At 43.7% G+C, this 22,432-nt stretch overlaps 1 protein-coding gene across 2 annotated transcripts in view; it reads right to left on the minus strand.

Moving 5' to 3' along the window:
• ZSWIM8 (zinc finger SWIM-type containing 8) overlaps positions 1-14,029 on the minus strand; it is a 127,542-nt gene extending 113,513 nt beyond the window's left edge. The window contains exons 1-2 of one of the 2 annotated variants that reach the window (XM_067537756.1): positions 13,719-14,029; positions 12,558-12,856 (exon numbers count right to left, since the gene is read on the minus strand). In XM_067537756.1, the coding sequence (XP_067393857.1) occupies positions 12,558-12,735 (178 nt within the window). In that variant the 5' untranslated portion in view covers positions 12,736-12,856; positions 13,719-14,029. Of the gene's footprint in view, positions 1-12,557 lie in introns of both variants that reach the window. The other variant, XM_067537747.1, reaches the window with a different exon arrangement.
• Between the last annotated feature and the right edge of the window lie 8,403 nt (positions 14,030-22,432).

Raw genomic sequence — 22,432 nt, forward strand, 5'->3', positions numbered from 1 at the left:
ACAATCAGATGGAAAAAGTGTCTCTTGGTTTTAGACTGAGTCTCCTTACTGGGGCCAGGTTCTTTAAATACACCCAGAACTGGTGGGCCTTTTTCACTTGAATTGCCTCTTACAATGGTTGACACTATAAAAGCCTTGTTCTTCTCTTATGGATTGGCCACGGAGAGAGTCTGATACCACTAGGTACTGTATGCAGCAGTCTTGATCTTGGGATCTTTTCCTCTGCCAGATTCCTTAGTGTTCGGTGCCAAAGATGAGAATTTACTTTTCCTTCCTCCAGACTTGCTCAAAGAGAGTATGTCCAACTGCCAGCAGCTCTGTCAGCGCTGCCAAATCGATGCTACAGGATCAATTAAGCGGGCAGCGCTCAATCAATCCCGGAAGTGCTCTCCAGTCAAAACCATAAATCGACCCCAACAAAAAGCATAAGGCTGCATTAACCAGAGGACATCTCCCATCAGCGTGGCATAATGGAGACACCATGGTAAATCAAAGTTAGTAAGTCAATGGGAGATACAAAGCTACACTACGTAACTTGCATAACTCCCATCGACTGCCGCCGGCAGTGTAGACCAAGCCAGAGACTATGACAGTCTGAGGCTCGTTGGAGGTTTATTGTCTCTCAGTTCCAGCCAACTCTGCTGATAGAGCTTTCTGGAGTAAGAGGGCTTGAAGCCTCTTCTGTTTTTCCTTCTTCGCTCACATCATGAATGTCAAGCAAAGCAAACATTTGGAAGAGGAATGCCCTTCGCTCAAACATGATAAATAACTTGCATGTGTTGGACACCAAAAACTCAGCTGTGCACAGGATTTAGCTCTTAAATCTGGGCTTTTTGGTCTTCAGTTATGTCATCTTGGCACCAAAGATTATTTTCTAAATTAAATCTAAAATTATAACCAACTATAACTGACTAACTCATAGTAATTGTACAGATTCGACAGTATTCCAGAACAGTTCCACCTTCGTTCAGCCAGTCATGGCTGGAAGGAACTGAGGCAACTGGAGCACCATACCCCTTTTATATTCTTGCCCAGGAACATTTGACGTTCACTGAATGAAGGGGTAAGGAAGGCATGTGTGCACTCTAACAAACACTGCTAGCTAGAATTCAACTGTTCAGGCTGCACCAGTCAGAGCATCCCATGAGTGATAATACACAGAGGACACTCAAAAAAGAATCAGATTCAGGTGGAGAATCAGGAAAAAAAATCCTAATGGTGAGATACTGGAATAGTATCTCAAGAAAGGAGATATATCACCTGGAATATTTAAACTAGTTTGAACAAAGCACTAGAAAATCTAATCCCCCTGTGCTGGCCTCCAGGGGATGAACCAGATGGCATCAGACCTATTCAGAAAGTTGCCTAGTCCAAACACTTCCCAATGCCACCTAGTCATAAAGGTGATTTTGTTTTAGGTAAGAAGAAAATAACATGATGGAAGGATTAGTCTACTTAGTAGCCATCACTTAAAAAAAACACATTATTGAGAACAGTAAGTCCAACATGAGGAAAAAATAAAGCATGAAGATTCCATAGTCACACTCAACATTCACAGATACAGCAAAATTTTCCTTAGCATATTTACTTCAAAGAAGAATCTAGTCCTCTTATACAAATTGAAAAGATGCCAGTGAGAATGGTTTGGCTGCATGCTGGTATTGTTTTCATTAATATATTTAAAGAGAGGCCAGATGGTAAGTTGGCTGTATTTACTGTTAAGGCTGTCTCACTTTTTCCATTCCCTGGCTAGACCTCCAACCAGAAAGACATGCCTACCCCCAATCCCTTAAAAATTACAAGTCTAGCAGACGTAATCACAATTAACTCTTTAGAGTAGTTTATTGGTGGGAAGTCAAGTTACAACCCTGATAAATTAGATTCTGGAACACTAGCCCTTTTAGTCCTTGCAAATCCACCAGTGCAATATTCATCTCTTACCGCTATTTCTGAAAGAAGGGGCATGACCATGATATATGCAGAAAGAGCTCAGTATCATACATCACTGCACTGGAGACGGAGCAAGAACTTGTGCCTCCAGGTTTTCAGCACCCGATTCTTGTTTTGTCAGGTCATTTCACCAGGATCTTAGCCATCTGGAAATGATGCAGAATGGATGGACTATGTCATGGAAATTCTCATTCCATTCACTTGGAAATTCTTGTTCCTTTTGTTACATCACCTTCTTCCAGCCTTCATTTTACTTTATTGTCTGTAACAGATCATGGCACTCCTGCATTCTTTTCAGTGTCTGACATTTCCTTTTTTAACTTTTCTACCCCTGCATTGTGGCATCTAACTCTTCCCTTATACCATTTCTTGTTCCAAAAATTCCACCTCATTTCTTTCCTATATTATTCCTTTAATCTCTCCATTTCCCCCATACACCCACAGTCACTCACTAAAAGGGGCTTGGAAACTTTACCAGACACCTGACAGAACTAAACCTAGATAAAAGAATGATACAAAAAGATACTGGACTGTCTAAAAGGACTGTCCAGATCCCCTCCCCACTTCAAATGGGAAAGAGGGTAGAATTCCACCCTAAGGTCCTGTCCCTGCATCATACTTGAGGCCCCCTCACAGGGTTGCTAATAGCGAGAAGCACATTCAGTCAATGTTATCTAACCTATCCCAGAGGTTCATGGTTGCTACAAGCTGATGTGAGCTGGGCACATGTGTCTGCTATTCTACCAATCACTCACTTTCATTTTTGGATTTTGCCAAACTTTAGGAGTTCACCTAGGAAAGTGTGCATACTGGGCATATAATGTCTTCAGCTGCAACAGGGTCCCAACCAAACTGTGTTATGCACAAAGTTTTCTACAGCACTTTTTCTTGGAGCATAACCGGACACTACCTTAATTTTTTAATCTATGTTTGCCTCATATCTTAAATTTCCAGCAGCTGATATCCAGATAAACTGGCTTAAAATGCAGCCAAATTCAGGGGCAGTAATAGGAAACCATCTCATGGCTTAGCCAGTGAAATATTTTTGCAGTGAAAATTGTAAGCACTTAATTTTAAATGCAAGCACTTCATTGGCTCAGATATGAGTCGATTTCCTTTCACATCCCCATAACTTTAAACAGCTGATAGAGTTATTGGCTTCTCCTAATTTCCAGTGACAGGAGAATTTAGGAATTCACCAGGGCACTGAATCTCCATAGGTGCCGAATCTGTGGGTGCTGAGGAACTCACAGAAAAAATAAATAATGGGTGTTCAGCATCTATTCAGCAACATAATGGAGATACAAATAAATCAGCAGACAGCTTTGCCAATCTAGTGCATATGCTTTAAAATTAATTTGACTTTTCCTAATTTAAACTGTTGGATTACAAAATGTTCTTGTTTGAAATTTTTTTCGTGCAGTTATCTAAAAAACAAGATAAAGTTGCAAGGCTGTTTCTATAAGTTCTAAAAACCAATATTGCTTCTGCAGAATGTCCAAATGCGCTATAGAAAAGTGTGTTTAGGAAGGTCAGAAAATCTAGTGATACTTAACAATTGTAGTACTTTGTGTTAAAAACACTGTACAGTCATTAGCTAATTAAGCCTCACAAAACATCTGTGAGGTGGGTAAGTAAGTATGGCTATTCCACAGTTCAGAAAACTGAGAAAAAGGTGAGTGACTTATCCAAGGCCACACAATGAGTCCTAGAGAGAACCAGGGCTTCTTGATAGCTAACCATTCCTCCAGAGCACAGTGCTTCACAAGAAGTAATTTAGATATGTAAAACATGCTTTATCAAAACAAGAAGTGCCATTTCAATAATAATTGTATCAATATTCTGAGTGTTATGGGTTACTCCTCTTTAAAAATATTAAACATCAGTTGATTCAAAATAAAAACTATTTAATCTAATCTATTTGATAAAATGTGTACCATTAATTAGGGTTTTTTTGGGGGGATTGGAATGGGTTAAGATGGCTTCAACTAAAATTGCAACATTTGCTTTTTTCCCATCACAAACAGTAACTTTTATAATTGGATTTTAGGCTTAAACAGATTTCAGTATTTGTGTGAAATGAGTTGTAAATCTTTAATTACTATAATAAGCCTTGAAATCATGCTAAAAGACATTCCTATAGGTCAAGCACCTCAGTCCTGCCACTGCTGACATGAAAGCCTTTTCTGTAGCTACCTGTTAAGTGGAACAGCCTTTACTTCTCAAATCTCACCTGAAAACCTCCCTTGCTTATGACATCCTAATTCCTGTGTTTAACTAAAGATTTCTGGGAGGAAGAATTTGTATTAAAGATATACACAGAGTGAAGTTTCCCTTCATACAGTTTATGTAACTTCATCTTCTGGTTCTGTTGCTCTTCTTCAAACTGAACTGGAATTTCAAAGTTATAAATTGTCACAGTATGTTGCATTTGACCACTGGTTCTTGAAACAGATTACATTCACCACATTTGAACCAGAGAGAGTGCAAATACAGAGCACAGATCTGTATAACTTGGACTACTGCCAGGTTAGTGTCATGAAGCTACTAAGCCATTTTGGAGATGACCCAAGTCTGGAAGTTTTAAGGAACCAAACAACTGCTTTTGGGGGACATAGCAATTTACATGTAGCATCTCTAATGATCAGCTGAAAGAGCTGAAAATATTCATCTTCATTTTAGAAAGGTTAGCTGTTTTGAGAACAGGCTTAGAACACCTAGAAGTTGAGACTCAATAAGTCACATGGGATATTCTTACAGTGTTTCAGATTGGTCTGTGTCTGTAGTGTGCCTAGCACCAGGGGGACCTAGTTTCCAACTAGGTCCCGTAGGCACCACAGTAATGCCACTGCTATTGCAATTATTGTAATAATAACCTTCAGTGCAGGAATGTGGGCCACAACGCACTGTTCTTTCCCAAACTCAACCTTTTGGTTTTATCAATCAGATTGTACCCAGTGATATTTCCATCTTTTAGGTGTCTTTTCCTGATCATTAGGTGAATAACTATCTAAAACATATGCTCGTCTCTCCACCTGCATTCTACTCCCCTTCCCATTTAGGAGCCCAAAGTAATTATGTCCAGACTCCTTTGAGACCATTTAATGGGTGTGCATGTCCCTCTCCCAAGAATGAGAACATGAGGGAGGTCATAAAAATTTAGGGGAGAGAAGTTTGATTTTTTCATACTAACTGCAATTGGGTTGGACACTGAAAAATTCACATATAGCCCTCCCCTTAACATTACACATTTTGCTTCCCTTTCTTTCACTAGTTTCTTGTGAGTTTCTGTCTTTGCCTTGGTTCAGAATTTCTCTCACCTTTTTATTCAGAGATCTTCCTAAATTCCCCTTTTAGTATGTACCATCTATCCCTTCCCACACACCTTGTAGAGATCCTCCCATTGCTGAAGGACTGGAGATTGCAGATGCTTCTGTCAACCTGAGCTTCCAAAAGAATTATAGGAGTCACACCTTTCCTTTCAGGGACTGAATGCAAGACTGTTTTACTCCAGGATCTATGTTTGTTCCTAAACTCTGATTTGCTGCTAAGCCACCTTCTGTTTTCTGCCCCCTTTCCTTTCTACCTTCTGTTTGTCCTTATACTCAGATAACCTGTGATCCTGCTCAACATGACTGATAAAACCAAAATGCTGAGTTTGGGAAAGAACAGTGCATTGCTTCTGTGGCCCACATTTCTGTACTGAAGGTTACTATTAATTGCAGTAACAGTGGTATTATCATAGTACCTAGGGGACATAGTCACAAAACCAGGACCCCCTGATGCTAGGCACGCTACAAACACAGAACAAAACCAATCCTGACAAATTAATACCTAATGCCTCGTTTATAGTCTCTCCAGAGCTGCTGATTCCAACACCTTCCTATGCAGCTTGTTCCATAGTCTCAATTATTCCAATAATCCAAGAACAGTTTCCTAATTAACTTTAGTTTTCCCTGCTGCTATTTAAAGAGACATTGACACCTCCAACACCCACCACCATTCCCTGGGTTGACTGATAGTCTAGAGCAGTGTTTCTCAACCTTTTTGATACCAGGGATCAGCTTTCTCCCTTCCTCAACTGTGTCAGGGAGATGGCAGGGGACTGGCACCTGCCTGTAGACAGACCAGTCATTGAGAAACTCAGATGTTAGCAGGACTCCTCTAGATCAGAGTCCTCCTCTTAACAACACCATGTGAGAACTATTCTTAGGGGATATCTGCTCTCTCATCACAGCATGGGTGTTTGTGGTATTTTCTCTACTTTTTAAAGGGTTTGGTTTACTTCTTTACCGGGAACTTTTGCTGAGCATTTACATGTGACTTTTGCATTCTGACCACCAGGTTTTTAATAGCTGCTCTGTTAATATATTTGGGAGCAGCAGTGCATTAGGTTTGCAGTTATGTGTGGACAGATTTGTTAGGTGTTGAAATAGGTTTAACCATTTCAGACATGATGAGCAGATGTGTTGTATCTGTATGTTCTATATGCATAAAGACTGGGTTACCTACAAAACCCATCTTCCCACAACACAAACAAAACAGAGGAACTGAGTTTGAGCCATGCAACACACTAGGAAAAGCTGCACCACAGCAGCAGGCTATGCAGTGTTCATTTTAAATATCACCACCCCCAAGTTCTTCTACATCTGTACGGACTACAGCACAGAAACAATATCTTGTATACCATCAATAGACCTCTCCAGTCTAGGATCAGTAAAACATCAGGGACAGCACGAGTTTCAGAAAAGAACACACTACAAGTTTCTGTTGCTACTTTTAGTAGTTAGTATTCGACCTGTGATTAATTTTAACATGCTGTGTGTTTTATAGGCAGACTCCATGGGAGAAGGATGGGGTGTTGCTCTCTGATCCCATTAGTTCTTTCTGTCCTTATTAACTAATGAGAATTAGTCACTGTCCTCTTTACGTCACATTGTACAAATTTAGACACTGTTCTGTCTATCACTGGGTCTGCTTTCTAAACTGACCATGCTATCAGTCTTTCTTCGGGTCTCTCTGCCAAATCTTCTAGTTTTCTAGATGCTCTCTTCTGTGTTGCTCCAATTTCATTTTTCAAAGCATGGCACCCCAGACTTAACACAGTGGGTATTCCCAGTAGTCTGGCAGAGGCTTTTGTCCAATTGACATAGTATACTATAATTTACACTCCTTCAAAGGAGTCCTACCAAATTGCTACTAACCATCTGTAGTTAATGAGGATGCTTTCTGGATGACCACCTGTGGCCACAATTTCTCAGTACAAGCACTAGCCTTTCATAACACTGTACAACTGTTCAAGTTGGCTGTAAAAAAAAATTAAGCTTTTTCTTCCCATGAGTTGCCTGTGAATGAATAGAGTTTCATCACTACATAGGTGAGAGTTGTCATCACACTTTCAGAAGAAGCTGGTGCAAATGCACAAATACACACTGAGCAAAAAGATTTGTGAATGCAATACTTCACGGTTCTTCAGTATTCCTGGCAGCCTTCTGAAGTGTTAGGTAAACATCTGTCCTTGGGAAACTTGCGACAGAAGAGACTGGGGGTGGGAAGACAGGAACATGAGAAACATTTTTCAGAAAAACCCAACACATTGAATTTGTGTATGTATATGTAGAGGGGAAGCAATTGGATTTTGGAATTTTTTTTTAATTTTTGAACTTCTGTCACAGAAGTGTTTACATGAACATATGCTTGAAAAGCTTTTTCATACTAGAAATATTAGGATCTAGTTTCAAGTGTGAATGAAATTTTTAACAAATTAAAAGATAAGTGATGAGACCCCTGAGGTCCTAGTTATGCCTATTCGGAAATAAAAAACTGCCTTGAAACCTAGAGGGGAAGGAGGCTGGTGCAGTCCTGGGATGGCTAATGGGTGGAATCAAATAATATAGGAGACACGAATGGGTGCAGTTGTGAATTACAGGGGCTTGGTTTGCTAAATTCCAGAATCTTCTGGAAGGTGGGAAAGTAATTTAATGATGTGGTTCAGCTGTCTAGCTCTACTTATTTTTCAGTCTTCACAGTGCTGAATTCACAAGGCACCTGTTTCTCATTCCAACTAATAAATTTGAAAGCTGCTGATCAATACCACAAATAGGCAATTACCAAACATCAGGTGTAAAGAATGTAATCTTTCTTCATTTTTAGCACATTGAGTAAGATGGGGACACTAGATGGGGAGGGCCCCGAGTTACTACAGAGAATTCTTTCCTAGGTGTCCAGCTGGTGGGTCTTGCTCATGCGCTCAGGACCTAACTGATCACCATATTTGGGGTCGAGAAGAAATTTTCCCCCGGGTCAGATTGGCAGAGACCCTACGGGGTTTTTACCTTCCTCTGCAGCATGGGGCATGGGTCACTTGGAGGTTCAATGGTGGATTCGTTGTAACTTAATCTTTAAATCATGATTTGAGATCTTCAGTAACTCAGAAGTTAGGGGTCTATTACACAAATGGGTGGGTGAGGTTCTGTGGCCTGCAATGTGCAAGAGGTCAGAGTAGATGATCATGATGGTCCCTTCTGGACTTAAAGTCTATGAGTTTAAGAGGTAAGAACGAGCAATTGAATGGTTAGAAATAATTAAATCAACAATTCTTCTGAAGTAAAATGTATACCATTGCCAAGAGTTGTTAAATAGCAAGTTTAAAAGGATTTCAGTTGCTCTCCAAAGCTTTGCAAATCATGGGAATGTTTTCCTGAAATTCCCTAATGAAGTTATTACTAGTTCAGCTGAATGAATGAGTGGTAGTTTAGATTCAACAGGTACTAGCATCCATATAGGGGATAAAACGCATTCCTATTTCATGTTTTTGTTTCTACATCTGAAAAGAAAGCCAAAATATTGTGTCAAGTTGCTGAAAAATGCCATCCCAAAATACAGAGAAAGTATGACAAGAAGGTCTTTGCCACTTGCTTATACTATGAAATTAAAATGAGAAGAATTTAGCAGGTGCAACTATCCTAAATTTCTGACGTATGAATGTTCAGTACTCCTAAACGTCGCTGAAAAAGTAGTACACCTATCAGTCCTTAAATCACACTAGAGAAATTCAAATATTCTTCCTCAACCACCATCAGAGCAGGGAAACGTGGTCTAGTTTAAATCACAATAAGAAAGTGCATAACTGACTCAAAAACTGAACTGAGAAAGCTGTTATCAACGGTTTGCTATCGAAGTGGAAGAACATATCTAGCAGGGTTCCATTGGGGTCTGTCCTGGGTCTGGTGCTATTCAGTATTTTCAGCAATGACTTGGAGAACAGAGCAAAGGGTATGCTTATAAAATTTGCAGATGACACTAAGATGGCAGGAGTTGCAAGCACTTTGGAGGACAGGATTAGAGTTCACAATAACCTTGACAAATTGGAGAATTAGTCTGAAATCAAGAAGATGAAAATCAATAAAGAGCAAAGCATTTCACCTGGGATGAACAAAAATCAAATGAACAAATAAAAATTGGGGAATAAATGGCTAGCCAGCAGTAGTGTTGAAAAGGGTCTGTGAGGATCACAAATTGAACATGAGCGGACAATGTAATGCAGTGGTGAAAAAGGCTAATCTCACTCTGGGGTGTATTAACAGGAGTGTTGTATGTAAGACACAGAAAGTAACTGCGTTCCACTCCACCCACCACTGCTGAGGCCTCAGTTTACGTATTGTGTCCAGTTTGGGGTGCCACAAGAAGACAAACTGGAGAGTGTCCAGAGGAGAGCAACAAATATTATAATTAGCTTTAGAAAACCTGGCCTATGAGGAAAGGTTAAAAGAATGGGGATGTTTAGTCTTAAGAAAAGATGACTGAGGGGGGACCTCATAGCAGTCTTCAGATATGATAAGGGCTGTTACAAAGAGGATGGTGATCAATTGTTCTCAATGTCCACCGAAGGTTGGACAAAAAGTAATGGGCTTAATCTGCAGCAACAGAGATTTAGGTTAGATACTAGAAAAAAAACTTTTTAACTAGGAGAGCAGTTAAACTCTAGAACAGGCTTCTAAGGGAGGTTGTGGAATCCCATCAATGAAGGTTTTTAAGAACAAGTTAGACAACAGTACAGGGGGCTGGACTAGATGACCTCTCAAGGCCCCTTCCAGCCCTACATTTCTATGAATCTGTGATCAACCTCATGGTAGATGGCCTGAGTGAGCATAAAAAGGATAGAACTACCCTGTTTCCAGTAACATACAGTGGAACTCTCAGGAAAATCCAGTCTACATTTGCAACCAATTGCCCTAATTATGCAGTGTCCTTGTGCATGCTTTTCATTTTTTTAAACTAGGTACCTCTATGTTATATGAATAAATATGCTTATGAAGTGAATCACAGTGCATTTTATATTTCACAGATTAAATCTGACTACTGCTCAGAAACAGCCAGTACACACCATATGCTGAACCAACCTGTCTGAAGTTACTGTTTTATTCTCCAGAATATCAACTTTCACTTAAAAAGAAAAGGTAAGTCTCTAGTAGTTATGCTTACAAAGAAACACTTGGTTCACATTTTTTAGATTAACCAGTACAGCTCTCCATGTGAATCTGCAGAGAACCTGGAACCATCGCACTCAGAAGTGCAAACTACCCCATTCATCTCAACAAAGTGTTAATAGTGATAATTTATAAATTATTAACCATTTCATTTTTCATGTTAGAAAGGAGAGCGAGGATTGCAGAACCGCACAATTTATTGTGAGTGGCTTCTTATTTTGGTCCCAACAGTGGATGACGATTAGGAGGTATTACCACTTATTTCTAGCTCATTCAAAAAGAAACCATGTCAAAGTAACCTAGCAAAGCCCAAGGAAATATTGAAGCCCCACTGAGGGGGAGTGGAGAACAACAGAGCCTACCAACACACACATTGTATTTTGAACATCTGCACAATCTATGGTGAGCAGTCTCATTTTGGCGACTTGTGGGCAGTGCTTATTTTGTGGAAGGAGTTTGAAAAAGTTCCCCCACCTTTTTTCCCCTGTAATCTGACCCGACTCTGCATGGACCAATCTCACACCTCTATCTTTGTACAAAGGGGACATTTTCAGCTTTCCAACACCTTTTCTTTCAGTGCATCAATGTGCAACTGGATTTAAAATGAAACACACAAAAATAAAACAGCTATGTTTTATATGATACTTTGAACAGGGCTCTAGAGTCTACATCTCAGTATAATGTGGCTTTGATAGACACATCATGGTGCTACCATTCCTTTTTCAATTTACCTGAGATTAATGGTAACGTTCAGTACTGAAACCAAAATGTGTCATGACAGCAGCAGCCCCAAAACCACCATCCAGCTTCCACTTTCATTTGGCAAGATTTTCAAGCTCCTTTCCTGCCCCTTTCCATCCTCACTCCCCAGCATAATGTGTAGTCCCATGACACACTGCATGGAGAGACAAAGGAGGTTAAATATCCTGGACTAGTGCCAGTATTCAAGTTCATTAAGCAGAGAAAAATTACGCTGTCTTGGGAAGACCATGGCTCAAAGTAAAATGCATTTTTTGGTCCTAATCTAATGCCAAGTGGACATTTGTGGACAATACAAAACTACCATGTTTCAGCACAATTTATTACAAACAACATTCTCCTTTCAAGAAGGATCTAGATTTGGAAAAGCAGGAAGTGCTGTATTTCAGGACAGCGGTGCAGCAGAATAGTTGTGGGAAGTGCACTAATGAAAAAGCAGATGCTGATCACGCAGGTCAGGATTAATGGGGATTGAGAGAGCTATGGAGGGACAAAGGACAAAGAACTGAGGCGCTGTATGTCATTACGTAAGCAAGGTTGGAATCATTTGAGACCTCTGCTAGCATTATGCCTGGCTCTATTCAGTATGATCAGTACCTGAGTTTTGAAATAAAGTCACCTGAGGAGACAAGTGATTTAATACAAACAAGTATCAGCTCAAAAAAACTATTTAGAAATAAGTTTCTGGAGGCTGGTACTGTATATTAAGCTTTCTCTGGCCAGAAGGGGATAACTGTCAGTAGGGCAGGAATATATTCAACGTCGGGGCGGAGCTGAAACACTACAAGCTCAGTTACTCCTTGTGATAGGTCTCCATGTTTGCCTGCTCAACAGCTACTGCTGAAAGTTTGCTACAGGCACTAGTAGATAAAGGTAAATACAGACGAGGGAACACGAAAATGGACTGCTGCATGCAAATGGGGGGGAGCGTACATGCCACTTCATTATTAGGTTTGTTGTGGTAAGACAATCTTTATGCAGCAGTTTATTGAGCTAAATGCAACTGGGAGCCTGTGACTAATTATTCCCATTGAAATATGTACCTTGCCTATTGCAACGTGGGCTTGTTTTTTTGTCCCTCCAGATTCCCAAGAACAGCTTTGGCAAATGTGGTCTGAGACAGAAGAGGACTACAGAAAATCTGCACTAACAATCTCCTCCAATAGGCAACCACCATTGCATGAAAGGTTTCTAGCACAACTCTGTTCAGCCTTTACTCAAAAGCGATCCCTATCAGGCAACTGATTTTGGCTCATGCTTTGGGTGGTCCCAACATGTTTCCAGATCTCTTCATCCCCACCTGGCCCAGAAGTTTCACTCCAACGCCCAAAACATCACAATGAAACTCAGTGCTCTCACCTTTCATTTTGACAGTGGGGGAATTGGGTCCAGCTGATTGCTTCCTCCATCCTCTCCAGTTCTGGCAAAGGCTCTCCGCCTCAGAGATGAAGGAACAAAGGGAGTCTTCCTCAAAGCGGTCAGAGTCTTCAAATGAAAACCTTTCCCCGTCCTCCCACTCCGCAAACATGAGTTCCATCACATCCAATAGACACGAGGAAGAAAAGAAACAGACCTGCTCACTCAGACAGATGGATGAACGTGACTCCAGGACAACTTTTATCGATACTTAAAAGTCCAGTTCCACTCAGGTCCCCGTACTACAACACCAGGGAAAAAACAGAGCAACAGCTGTCTCAAGTGGGGAGAGCAGGAGAGTGACATAAAATAAGAGAAACTCGTAAAAATCCCAAAGATACCAAGTTCTTTAAAAAGTTTAAAAACTTTTATGTCCACAAAATGTACTTGAACCCCAGGACTTGGTTAGTCTGTTGAAGATGCTTCCAGCTGCAACACAGACATGTGTCTGACAGACACAGGAAAGTCTGAAAGTTTCAACTGCAAGTGACCTGGAGAGTTTGACATGGGGGAAAAGGGGTGTTTTGTTTCTTTTAAGTTTCACTTTAGGAAAATATATTTCTATAGATTCAGGTCTCCCTGAGGTTGTGCTTATCTCTCTCTATAAGTGCAAAAAAAAATCTGCTTTCTCCCAGTCACAAAAAAAAGGTAGTGGGAGGCTGGGGGTGGGCCACTTCCCTGTGTTTGAATGGATGTAAAGCCTCCCATGTTCTTGTGAGGGGTTGGGATGGGGGGTGGTCCTCACACACTGCCTGGGGGACAGGAGGGGAGTCTTGGTAAAACAGCCCTAGGAGATGGGGGAAGAGTGAAGGGTAAAGCAGCACCCTAGACGGGGAAAGGTGTGAGGGGAGAAGTGTCAAGGGAGGGTTGGAGGAAGCAGGGCCTGGGGAGGAGAGTGCCCCAGGTCAATGCCCAGGGTGGGTGCCCAAGGAAGGAAAGGGGTGGTGCCCCAAGAGTTGGTGCCCGGGGGAGGGAGCGGTCTGTATCGGGGGAGGCGGTAGAGGAACGGTGACCCGAGGGGGGAGAAGGAGCACTGCCCGAGAGAGGGGGAGGAGCAGTGTCACGGGGGCTGCCCGGGAGCGGAGGTGCCGCGGGGGCGGCTACCGGAGCGGGCGGGGCGCTGTCAGCGGCTCCCGCCCCATGGGGCCCGGCGGGCGGGTGCGGGGGCTCCGCTCTAGGGGCTGACGGACGCGGACAGGGAGCTGCCGCCGCCTCCGCAGGGCTGGGAGCGCGCGGCTCCGGGGGGCTGGTGTCTAGCGGCCCATGGCCCCGGCTCTCCGCGCAGACTCCGCCGCAGCCCGGCCCCGGCTCCTCTCGTGGCGCAGGCGGCAGCCGGACTCCGTCCCGTCCCGTCCCGTCCCCTCCCCGGCAGGGTAAGATGGCTCTGCGCCGCCCAGCCAGCCAGCGTCACCTGCCGACCCCCGGCCCGGGACCCGCTTCCGCCGCGCCGCTTCCGGCTTCCGCCCTACCAGTCGCGGGACACCGCCAGTCCCAGCATGCCACGGGGCCCGCCCACTACATGCTGGGATGTGTAGTTCCTATGTGGAGGGGCCGCCCGCTGCATGCTGGGACGTGTAGTCTTCTATTAAGCAACAGGTGAGAGTGAGGGTGACCCAGAACAGCCAAGGAAGGGGGAGGAGGGGGAGAACAGGTGTCCTCCCAGCCAGTACAGACAGGGAAAGCTTGTCCCCCCGCAGGACATGTGGGGGCCTGGTGGTGGCAGAACTCCTCCCAGCACAGGGGGTGGGGCATTGCTTTTCCTCCTCTCCCCCCCGCACCCTGAGGCCTTTGTTTATCCTCACTCCTCCCACCCAGCTTCATTCCTCTAGCCATCACCTTGAACAAACACCGCCCCAGTCCAGCACTTGCAGGTCTCCTTGTGGATACCACTTTCCTTCCTGTTATAGGTACAACATGGGCGCACCCTCCCCCATCCTTCTCTCCCCTCCCAGCAGCTTTGGGCCTCCCTCCCCTCTTCTCTTTGAATAAGGTTCAGAGTCTAGGTCCTGGCCCCCATCTTTGAGCAGGTCACACTCCACATACAGGCCCCAGCCTTGAAAAATGCAACTCACCCACTTTCTTAGGGATGCTTTAACCTGCACCACCAATCCAAAGCCTCTATGGGTCTTACAGCCAAGGTACAACACCCAGGCCATACTGCTCTTGAAGAAGGCAAACTCCTCTCCCCAAATTGCAATAAGCACTGGTATGCCCCTTGCAAATAGGCTCATGTGTACATGGGAAGATGGGGCATAGTTCCAATTCTGTGCTTGGTGGGAAAGGCCCTCTATGCTGCTGAGATTCCTCGGCATATACTACTGTTTTGCAAACTCATTTTGCTCAGGTGGCTGCTTTGACAAGTCAAGGGCCAGCACCTTACACACAAGTGTTAGAAACAGATTGCCAGAAGGCAGGGATGCTGCCCACAACAGCAGGTTGAGCCTAAAGACTTGTTAGAAAAAGTGTATGGCAACTTTAACACCTCCTGGATTGTCTGTCTAAGATGACTCTAAAGTAGGTGTAATGTCAAGTAAATATATCTTGACAATCATTGTAAATGGCTCAAATACGTTCCTTTTGTGTAGCTTGCTTCTGTTCATAGCACCGATGTAGCAGAGTAGAGCAGTGGTTCTCAACCTTTCCAGACTATTGTACCCCTTTCACTTAAAAACTCTTTGTTTACAAAATCAGACATAAAAATACAAAAGTGTCACAGCACACTCTTACTGAAAAATTACTTACTTTTTCATTTTTACCATATAATTATAAAACAGATCGATTGGAATATAAATATTGTACTTATATTTCAGTGTATAACATAGAGCAGTATAAACCAGTTATTGTTTATAAAATTTTAGTTTGTACTAACTTCAACTCATCTAGACATTTGCCTTGTTTTACAATAGGCAAAACAGATAGTGATGTACCCCCTGGAAGACCTTTGCTACCCCCAGGGGTACATGTACCCCTGGTTGAGAAACACTGGAGTAGAGCACCATGCTAAACAAACAATTCAAAAACAGACTTGACTTCACAGAGCCTCAAGCACTCTTTGCAGGTATAAAGTATCTTTTTTTAAGGGTAATTCTACCCTGAGCAGCTCTATTTAAAAAAAAAAAAAAAAAAAAAAAAAAAAAAGCACCTATTGTTCAGCAATCTGCTTATGCCTGTATCAGTAAGTCAGTATCAATCACTTTCCTGACTAAAATAAGTTTTTACTACTCTTTACTCCATTAACCCCGCTGAGCCAACATAACCAAGATGAAGTGATCTGAATTCTATTCCTTCTTGTGCATCAACAGAATTGTTTATTAGTTATGCCTTTGCAAAACCACTGAAGGCAATAAGGCCACACAGATGGTACTAAGAGCAGAATTTGGCTCATAAAACATATTACTGGTTATGCTGCTGGAGAAAGAAATAACCCCGCTTCACTCTCTTGTGATCTGGAGTCCTTGACACAGAATGAGCAAGGAACCTTTCAATGATATTTTAATTTTAAAAATATATGTTTTTAATTGGGGGAGGAAAGGGCTTTGGGAAAAGAAGAGAACACAGAGGAAATAATTAGGGAAATTCCTGGATGAATATTATGTTTTGAACAATAAATAGTGGAAGGAGCAGTGTTCAGCAGTCCAAACAAAACTATAAAGTCCACTTTGCTTACCTCAGCCCAAGAAAGAATCTTCTTGCTCCAACAAAGCTTGGAGGAAGATTAGCCTGTGTGTGGGGTGAAATGGGTTTAGATAGTCTGAGCAACACTATTATTAGGAAGGAAGATCCACCTCACATTCCATTTATATAAGGAGGCAGCTAAGATGGCACTAGATACATTGCTCTACCCAGAACACAGATGATCTCACCTACTTCTGGACAAAAGGTATAAATAAAAGGGAACTGAAAGATTTATGCTTTTGTGGGGGAAGATGATCTAGAAAAATCAGGTTACTTATAAAGTAAAAGGACACTGACTTTCCCCCCCTGTTTATACCAGTGTTGAAAGCACTTGTTTTTACAAAGTTTGCCTGAGATTATTTTATAGCCGATTTGTGGAACAGTGAGTACTAAGTTTTCTCTCTGGAACAGAATAACTTAACATGTAGCAAACCCAGGCAGAGTATGCATTGCCCTTTTTATGGGAGGAGAGGAAGGTAAGAATCTAGGAAAAAAGAAAGGGAGGAGATCAAGAGAGAAGCAGTGGTGCTGAGGGCAGGGAGTTAAACGGATATAAAGGGAGCAAAACTATTTGGTTTAGAAATGCTAAGAATGGGTCTAATCTTACACAGTAACTTCTCAGGCAGGCTTTGATCAGCAACCATCTACTTTATACACTGCTATTTGATGCACCAGTGGTTTGAAAGGGAGCTATTTTTCTGGCTCCAGGATTTAGCTTCCAGGGTCTCATGGAAACTATTGCCATAGAACTTAAGATCCTGAATTTGGAACCATATATGTAGCTTGCATGTCATTCTCCTGCTCCATTAGAACTACTCATATGTATTTAAACGTCTGAAGGGGTGCGGCATAAGTGTCTAGTATCATTCCCTTACCCAGCGTTCTGGACTCAGATTAATTGGGGGAAGTTGCTGTCCTAGCTAGTAAAGAAAAACACTCCACCAGTTCTAAAGCCAATCAAGAAGACCCTATCCAGGATTTCATACAACATGATATGTCACTGTGTTCTAAAAAAAATCTAAACAGTTCTACTGGACTCTCTTAGAATCATAGAGTTGGAAGGGACCTCAGGAGGTATCTAGTCCAACCCCGTGCTCAAAGCAGGGCTAACCTCAGCTAAATAATCCCAGCCAGGGTTTTGTCAAGCCGCACCTTAATCTAATGATGGAGATTCCACCACCTCCCTAAGTAACCCATTCCAGTGCTTCACCACCCTCCTAGTGAAAAACTTTTTCCTAATGTCCAACCTAGACCTCCCCCACTGCAACTTGAGACCATTGCTCCTTGTTCTGTCATCTGCCACCACTGAGAACAGCCTAGCTCCATCCTCCCGGGAAGTTAAAGGCTGCTATCAAATCCCCCCCGCATTCTTCTCTTCTGCAGACTAAACAAGCCTAGTTCCCTCAGCCTCTCCTCATAAATCATGTGCTTCAGCCCCCTAATCATTTTCGTTGCTCTTCGCTGGACTCTCTCCAACTTGTCCACATCCTTTTTGTAGCGGGGGGCCCAAAACTGGACAATACTCCAAATGCGGCCTCACCAATGCCAAATAGAGGGGAATAATCACTTCCCGTGATCTGCTGGCAATGCTCCTCCTAATGCAGCCCAATAAGCTATTAGCCTTCTTGGCAACCAGGGCACACTGCTGACTCAGATCCAGCTTCTTATCTACTGTTACCCCCAGGTCCTTTTCAGCAGAACTGCAGCCTAGGTCATCGGTCCCCAGTCTGTAGCTGTGCATGGGATTCTTCCTTCCTAAGTGCAGGACTCTGCACTTGTCCACTTGAACCTCATCAGATTTCTTTTGGCCTAATCCTCCAGTTTGTTTAGGTCCTTCTGTATCCTATCCCTACTTCCAGGCTATCTACCACTCCCCCTAGCTTAGTAACATCTGCAAACTTGCTGAGGGTGCAATCTATCCCATCCTCCAGATCATTAATGAAGATGTTGAACAAAATCGGCCCCAGCACTGACCCCAGAGGCACTCCGCTTGTGACCGGCTGCCAGCTAGACATGGAGCTGTTGATCACTACTCGTTGATCCCTATGCTCTAGCCATTTTATAGTCCATTCATTCAACCCATACTTCTTTAACTTGCTGATAAGAATACTGTGAGAGATCGTATCAAAAGCTTTGCTAATGTCAAGGTAAATGTTGGTAGGATTGGGGTCGCAGTGTGTCTCTGGGGGATAGAAATCCATCCTCTGAAATAAATACTCCTTTATACATGATTCCATGGTAGATTTTTACAATAATTTTACTCCGCCAATTCAAAATCTCCAACATAGAGAGACTTTTCTCTGGTGAAAAGAGATTGCCTGAGACCTGCTTTCCTGCTAGTGAGAGATACCATTAATTAAGAATGGTTGCTGTAATTACTCTTTGTGCTAATAACAGTCAGACAATTGGGTAATTACTATGCTTGGTCTCTTGTACAGTGTTTAGGGGAGGATAGAGGAAGCTGCTTTTACTGAACACAAGGGCCTGGATCCTCCATTGGTGTAAATAGCTGTGGCTTACTGACCTCTAGGGAGCTGTGCCAACCCACACCAGCTGAAAATCTGGTCTATGGAGCTTTAATATAATGGTTTGGGTTTCTTTACTGGCTTGCAAAGCAGAGTTGATGCAGGCATTGTAGCAGAGGACAAGTTTTTGGATATAGCAATATTACACATTCATAGCTTACAATACAAAGCAGATACAGACACAAACAATATCATACTTACCAAATTATAACCTTTCCAATGGTATCTGACATGGCATATCTCTCACCAATTGCAATTTTGCAATATTGATATCAGTAATATTATAAATGGTCACTCATATACTAGACAGTGCCACAGGCATCAAAGTTCACTGAATAATACGAGAAGAAAAGGATTCTCCTGCTGGAAGGAGAGGGTGGTGTCAATGGCTGTAACCTGTGAGCAGCCAGTAAGCTGAGGTTCACTATATTTCCATTTTTCTTCTCTCTCAGGTCTTTTGCTAGAAGACGTATTCTGCCACCATTGTGGTTAGTGGGTTCATGGGATGGTTTTTCCTGACTACTGTGGATTTGGCATTACTTGCTAAATCATGCATAGCCAAATCCCATGGCTGGAGGATATTAAGTTATCTGGCATGAATCCCTGTTTCTACAGCTCAAGGAAACAGCCCTATTCTCATTTTAGCAACAACCATGTTTAAGTAGAATAGTTTTGCTATGTCCCCTCATGAGGCTCGAGGAAGCTTAAGAGCAAGAAAGATCCTGGTAGGGAGACTCAGATCTAGAATTATTCTAACCAGAAGTACATTTAAGCCTGAACTACATCTGGGAGGCACAGTCCAATACAGTAATGCCCAGTTCTTTATTATCTACTGATCTTTATTAACTACAACCTCTTACTTTCATCCCACTCACAAAGTTTTCTTTTAAAAGAGCAGCACTCTGTGGTCATGGTGCCTGCTCCAGGTACTAGGGTAAATGTGTTAGCTTTTAATCTTGGCCATTTAAAGTGCATCCAGCTACAACAGAGATGGGAGCCTTACCAATACTCCCAACAATAAACATGGCCATAGATAGCGTTGTTTTGAACCCGCTGTGGCTTAAAAGATCATGGGGATCTGAAGAATAGAGTCCTGCAAATCCATGGATATCCACTTTATATTTGCAGACCATTTTTGCAGATCACAGATCAGATGCAGATACAAATTTTGTATCCACGCATGGGTTCTACTGAAGAAATAAAGCTCAAAGTTGAAACGTACAAGTCAGTCAGGGGAATGACACATTTTGCATCTGCTCTGAAAAATCTCTATCCAAGAATATTTGTTCTAAAGGGGGGGTCGGAAGAGACATACTTTTATGGCAATATGAATAGAAAATAACCCTAAAGGTGGGATTCTGTGGTCTGACATGGGGCCGTGAGATTAAGATGTATTCAATTGCTTAAATAAGTGGGCATGTAATGCCACAGTTTGAAAAGTCTGCTGATACTTGTAGATATCGTTGCCAATTTCACATGTTATATGTAGATACATGCTACATTGCTCTTGCTCATCTGACACCAGGAGAGTAATTTTTAGGGAAAGAGTGGGGGGGGAGGGGGAAGAGAATACAATGTTCACTGCTTAATCTAATGCACCATAGGTAACGGAAGGGGACCCCAGCATGTTTCCCCATTCTGGAAAATAAGAGTAACTCTCCCCCCCCCCCCATGATGTTAGCCTCCAGGGGAGCCATGCTGAGATAGTTTAAACCAGGCAAACTGCAAAGAATGTGGCAGGCAAAGCCCTAAATACTGGTGGTTTTTCTTCCATAAGATATACCAAGCCAGCAACAAATAGCTTCTGATTACCTCACTGGTCATTTGGTAGACAAAAACAGTTTCCTTAAAACTATTCATCCCTTTGGCTAGCACCCAGATAACCAAGTCAAATATGATGGTGTAGCAAGACTCTGTGGCCTTCCTCACAGCCTGGGCCCGAGGAAGGGTTGCGATGCCCTGGCTGGACAGAACCAGGCCCTGCAGTCCAAGCCACCTGGAAGCAGAGGGGCGGAGCCAGGGCTGGAAGTATAAAAGGCAGGCCCAGCAGCTCAGAGGAAGCTGTTGCTGGAGGCAGATGTGTCTTCCCAGAGGCTGGGCTTGATCCAGGCCCTGGGGCTGTTTGGAGCAACTGCGCTGCCAACCAGAGCCTCCAAAGGCTGTTCAGATTGCTGGGCCCAAGTGACTGGGAGCAGCTATCTGAGCCTGCTGGGTGGAAGAAACCCCGAGTCCAGCCCTGACCTGGAGGAGCTGCCTGATGTGGAGGACCCACAGGAGTGGATTGAACCCCATTGACCAGAGGAACCCCTGGGACCTGCCCTCCGCTGATGACCCTAAGGAGTTTCCAGACCTGTCACTGGTGGATGGTGAGGGACTCGCAGGATGCCCGCTTGCTGTCTACCCCAGCAACCTGGAGGGAGACACTTGGATGCATGTACCCAGGAAGTGTGTGGGAGGAAGTAGCCCAGGGACAACTGACTAAAGAGTGGCTGAGTGCGTGATCAGACCAGTCAGTGTGCTGCACTTGGATCTCCACTGACCCAGTGGCAAAACGCTTTGCCACTGAGAAGGCCCTGGGCTGGGATGCAGTGGAGTTGGGTGGGCCTGCATCCTCCTCCCCCCTTCCTTAACCACTCTGGGCATGCTTGGCTTCCTCTGAGTGCCCAAAGGATACAGAGCTTTACCAGCCCCACCTGCCAATAAGGCCAGGGACTTTAGACTACTTTGCCTGCCCCACCCGCTTGAAGGCTAGGGGCAATTGACTACTTTACCTGTCCCGCCCAGCTTGGAAGACCACAATAAGATGGTGAGGACGGTCATCCTTGCGCCCTGGACATAACCCCTGCAACCTTTTGGCACCAATTTCGTGGAGAGACTTATCTGCAGCGGGCTCCACCATGGGCTGTGGCCCAGGAACTTAAAGATGGCTACAGGAGGCAGCTTAACCTGAGCTGTGCTCCACCATTGAACTGCTGAACAGGTGGTGGTGGAGCAGTTTATACATAGTCCCCCTACACCCTGAGGGAGGGCATAGGTCCTGGGACAGCTGCCCGCCACCCTATAGGCAGCCATTGGCCTTGTAGAGGACTTCCTGACCCCAGACTAGTGTTGGACTGAGAACCATGGCCACTGCATGGAACTCCTTTCTGGCGGGTGGAGGACTCTCCAGCCTTAAGGCTGCCCCTCACACGACATCGGGCTGCAATAGGGGCCATTGTGGTGCTACACTCTGCCCTGAAGTGTCATGGTGCACAGGCTAGCTGTGATGTAGGAAGGAGAGCAATGCCACCAAGGGAGCCCTCAGACCACCGGAGGGGGATGCTGAATCTCAGAAGGATCCTGCAGAGATCACTTGTGGCCACAACAGGCACCTCCAGCAGCAAGGTCCTACCATGGATTGTTCTTGGTGCGGGATAAGTGCATGCCTTAGTTGACTCCGGCTTTGGGCAGATCCTGGTGCAGCAGCAGCTTGCCCCAATGAGGGGACAGATTCAGCTACGCTGTATCCACGGGGACATGAGGATGTACCCAAGCGTCCAAGTGCCACTAACCATAGACTGGTTAATACGGGTGATGACCATGGGGGGGGGGGGGGGGGGGGGGGAGGTCACCCCACAG

The sequence above is a fragment of the Emydura macquarii genome, unplaced genomic scaffold, assembly GCF_026122565.2.
Source record: "Emydura macquarii macquarii isolate MOO-44397 ecotype Brisbane River unplaced genomic scaffold, CSIRO-AGI_Emac_v2 contig_67, whole genome shotgun sequence".
NCBI classification, from domain to species: Eukaryota; Metazoa; Chordata; order Testudines; family Chelidae; genus Emydura; species Emydura macquarii.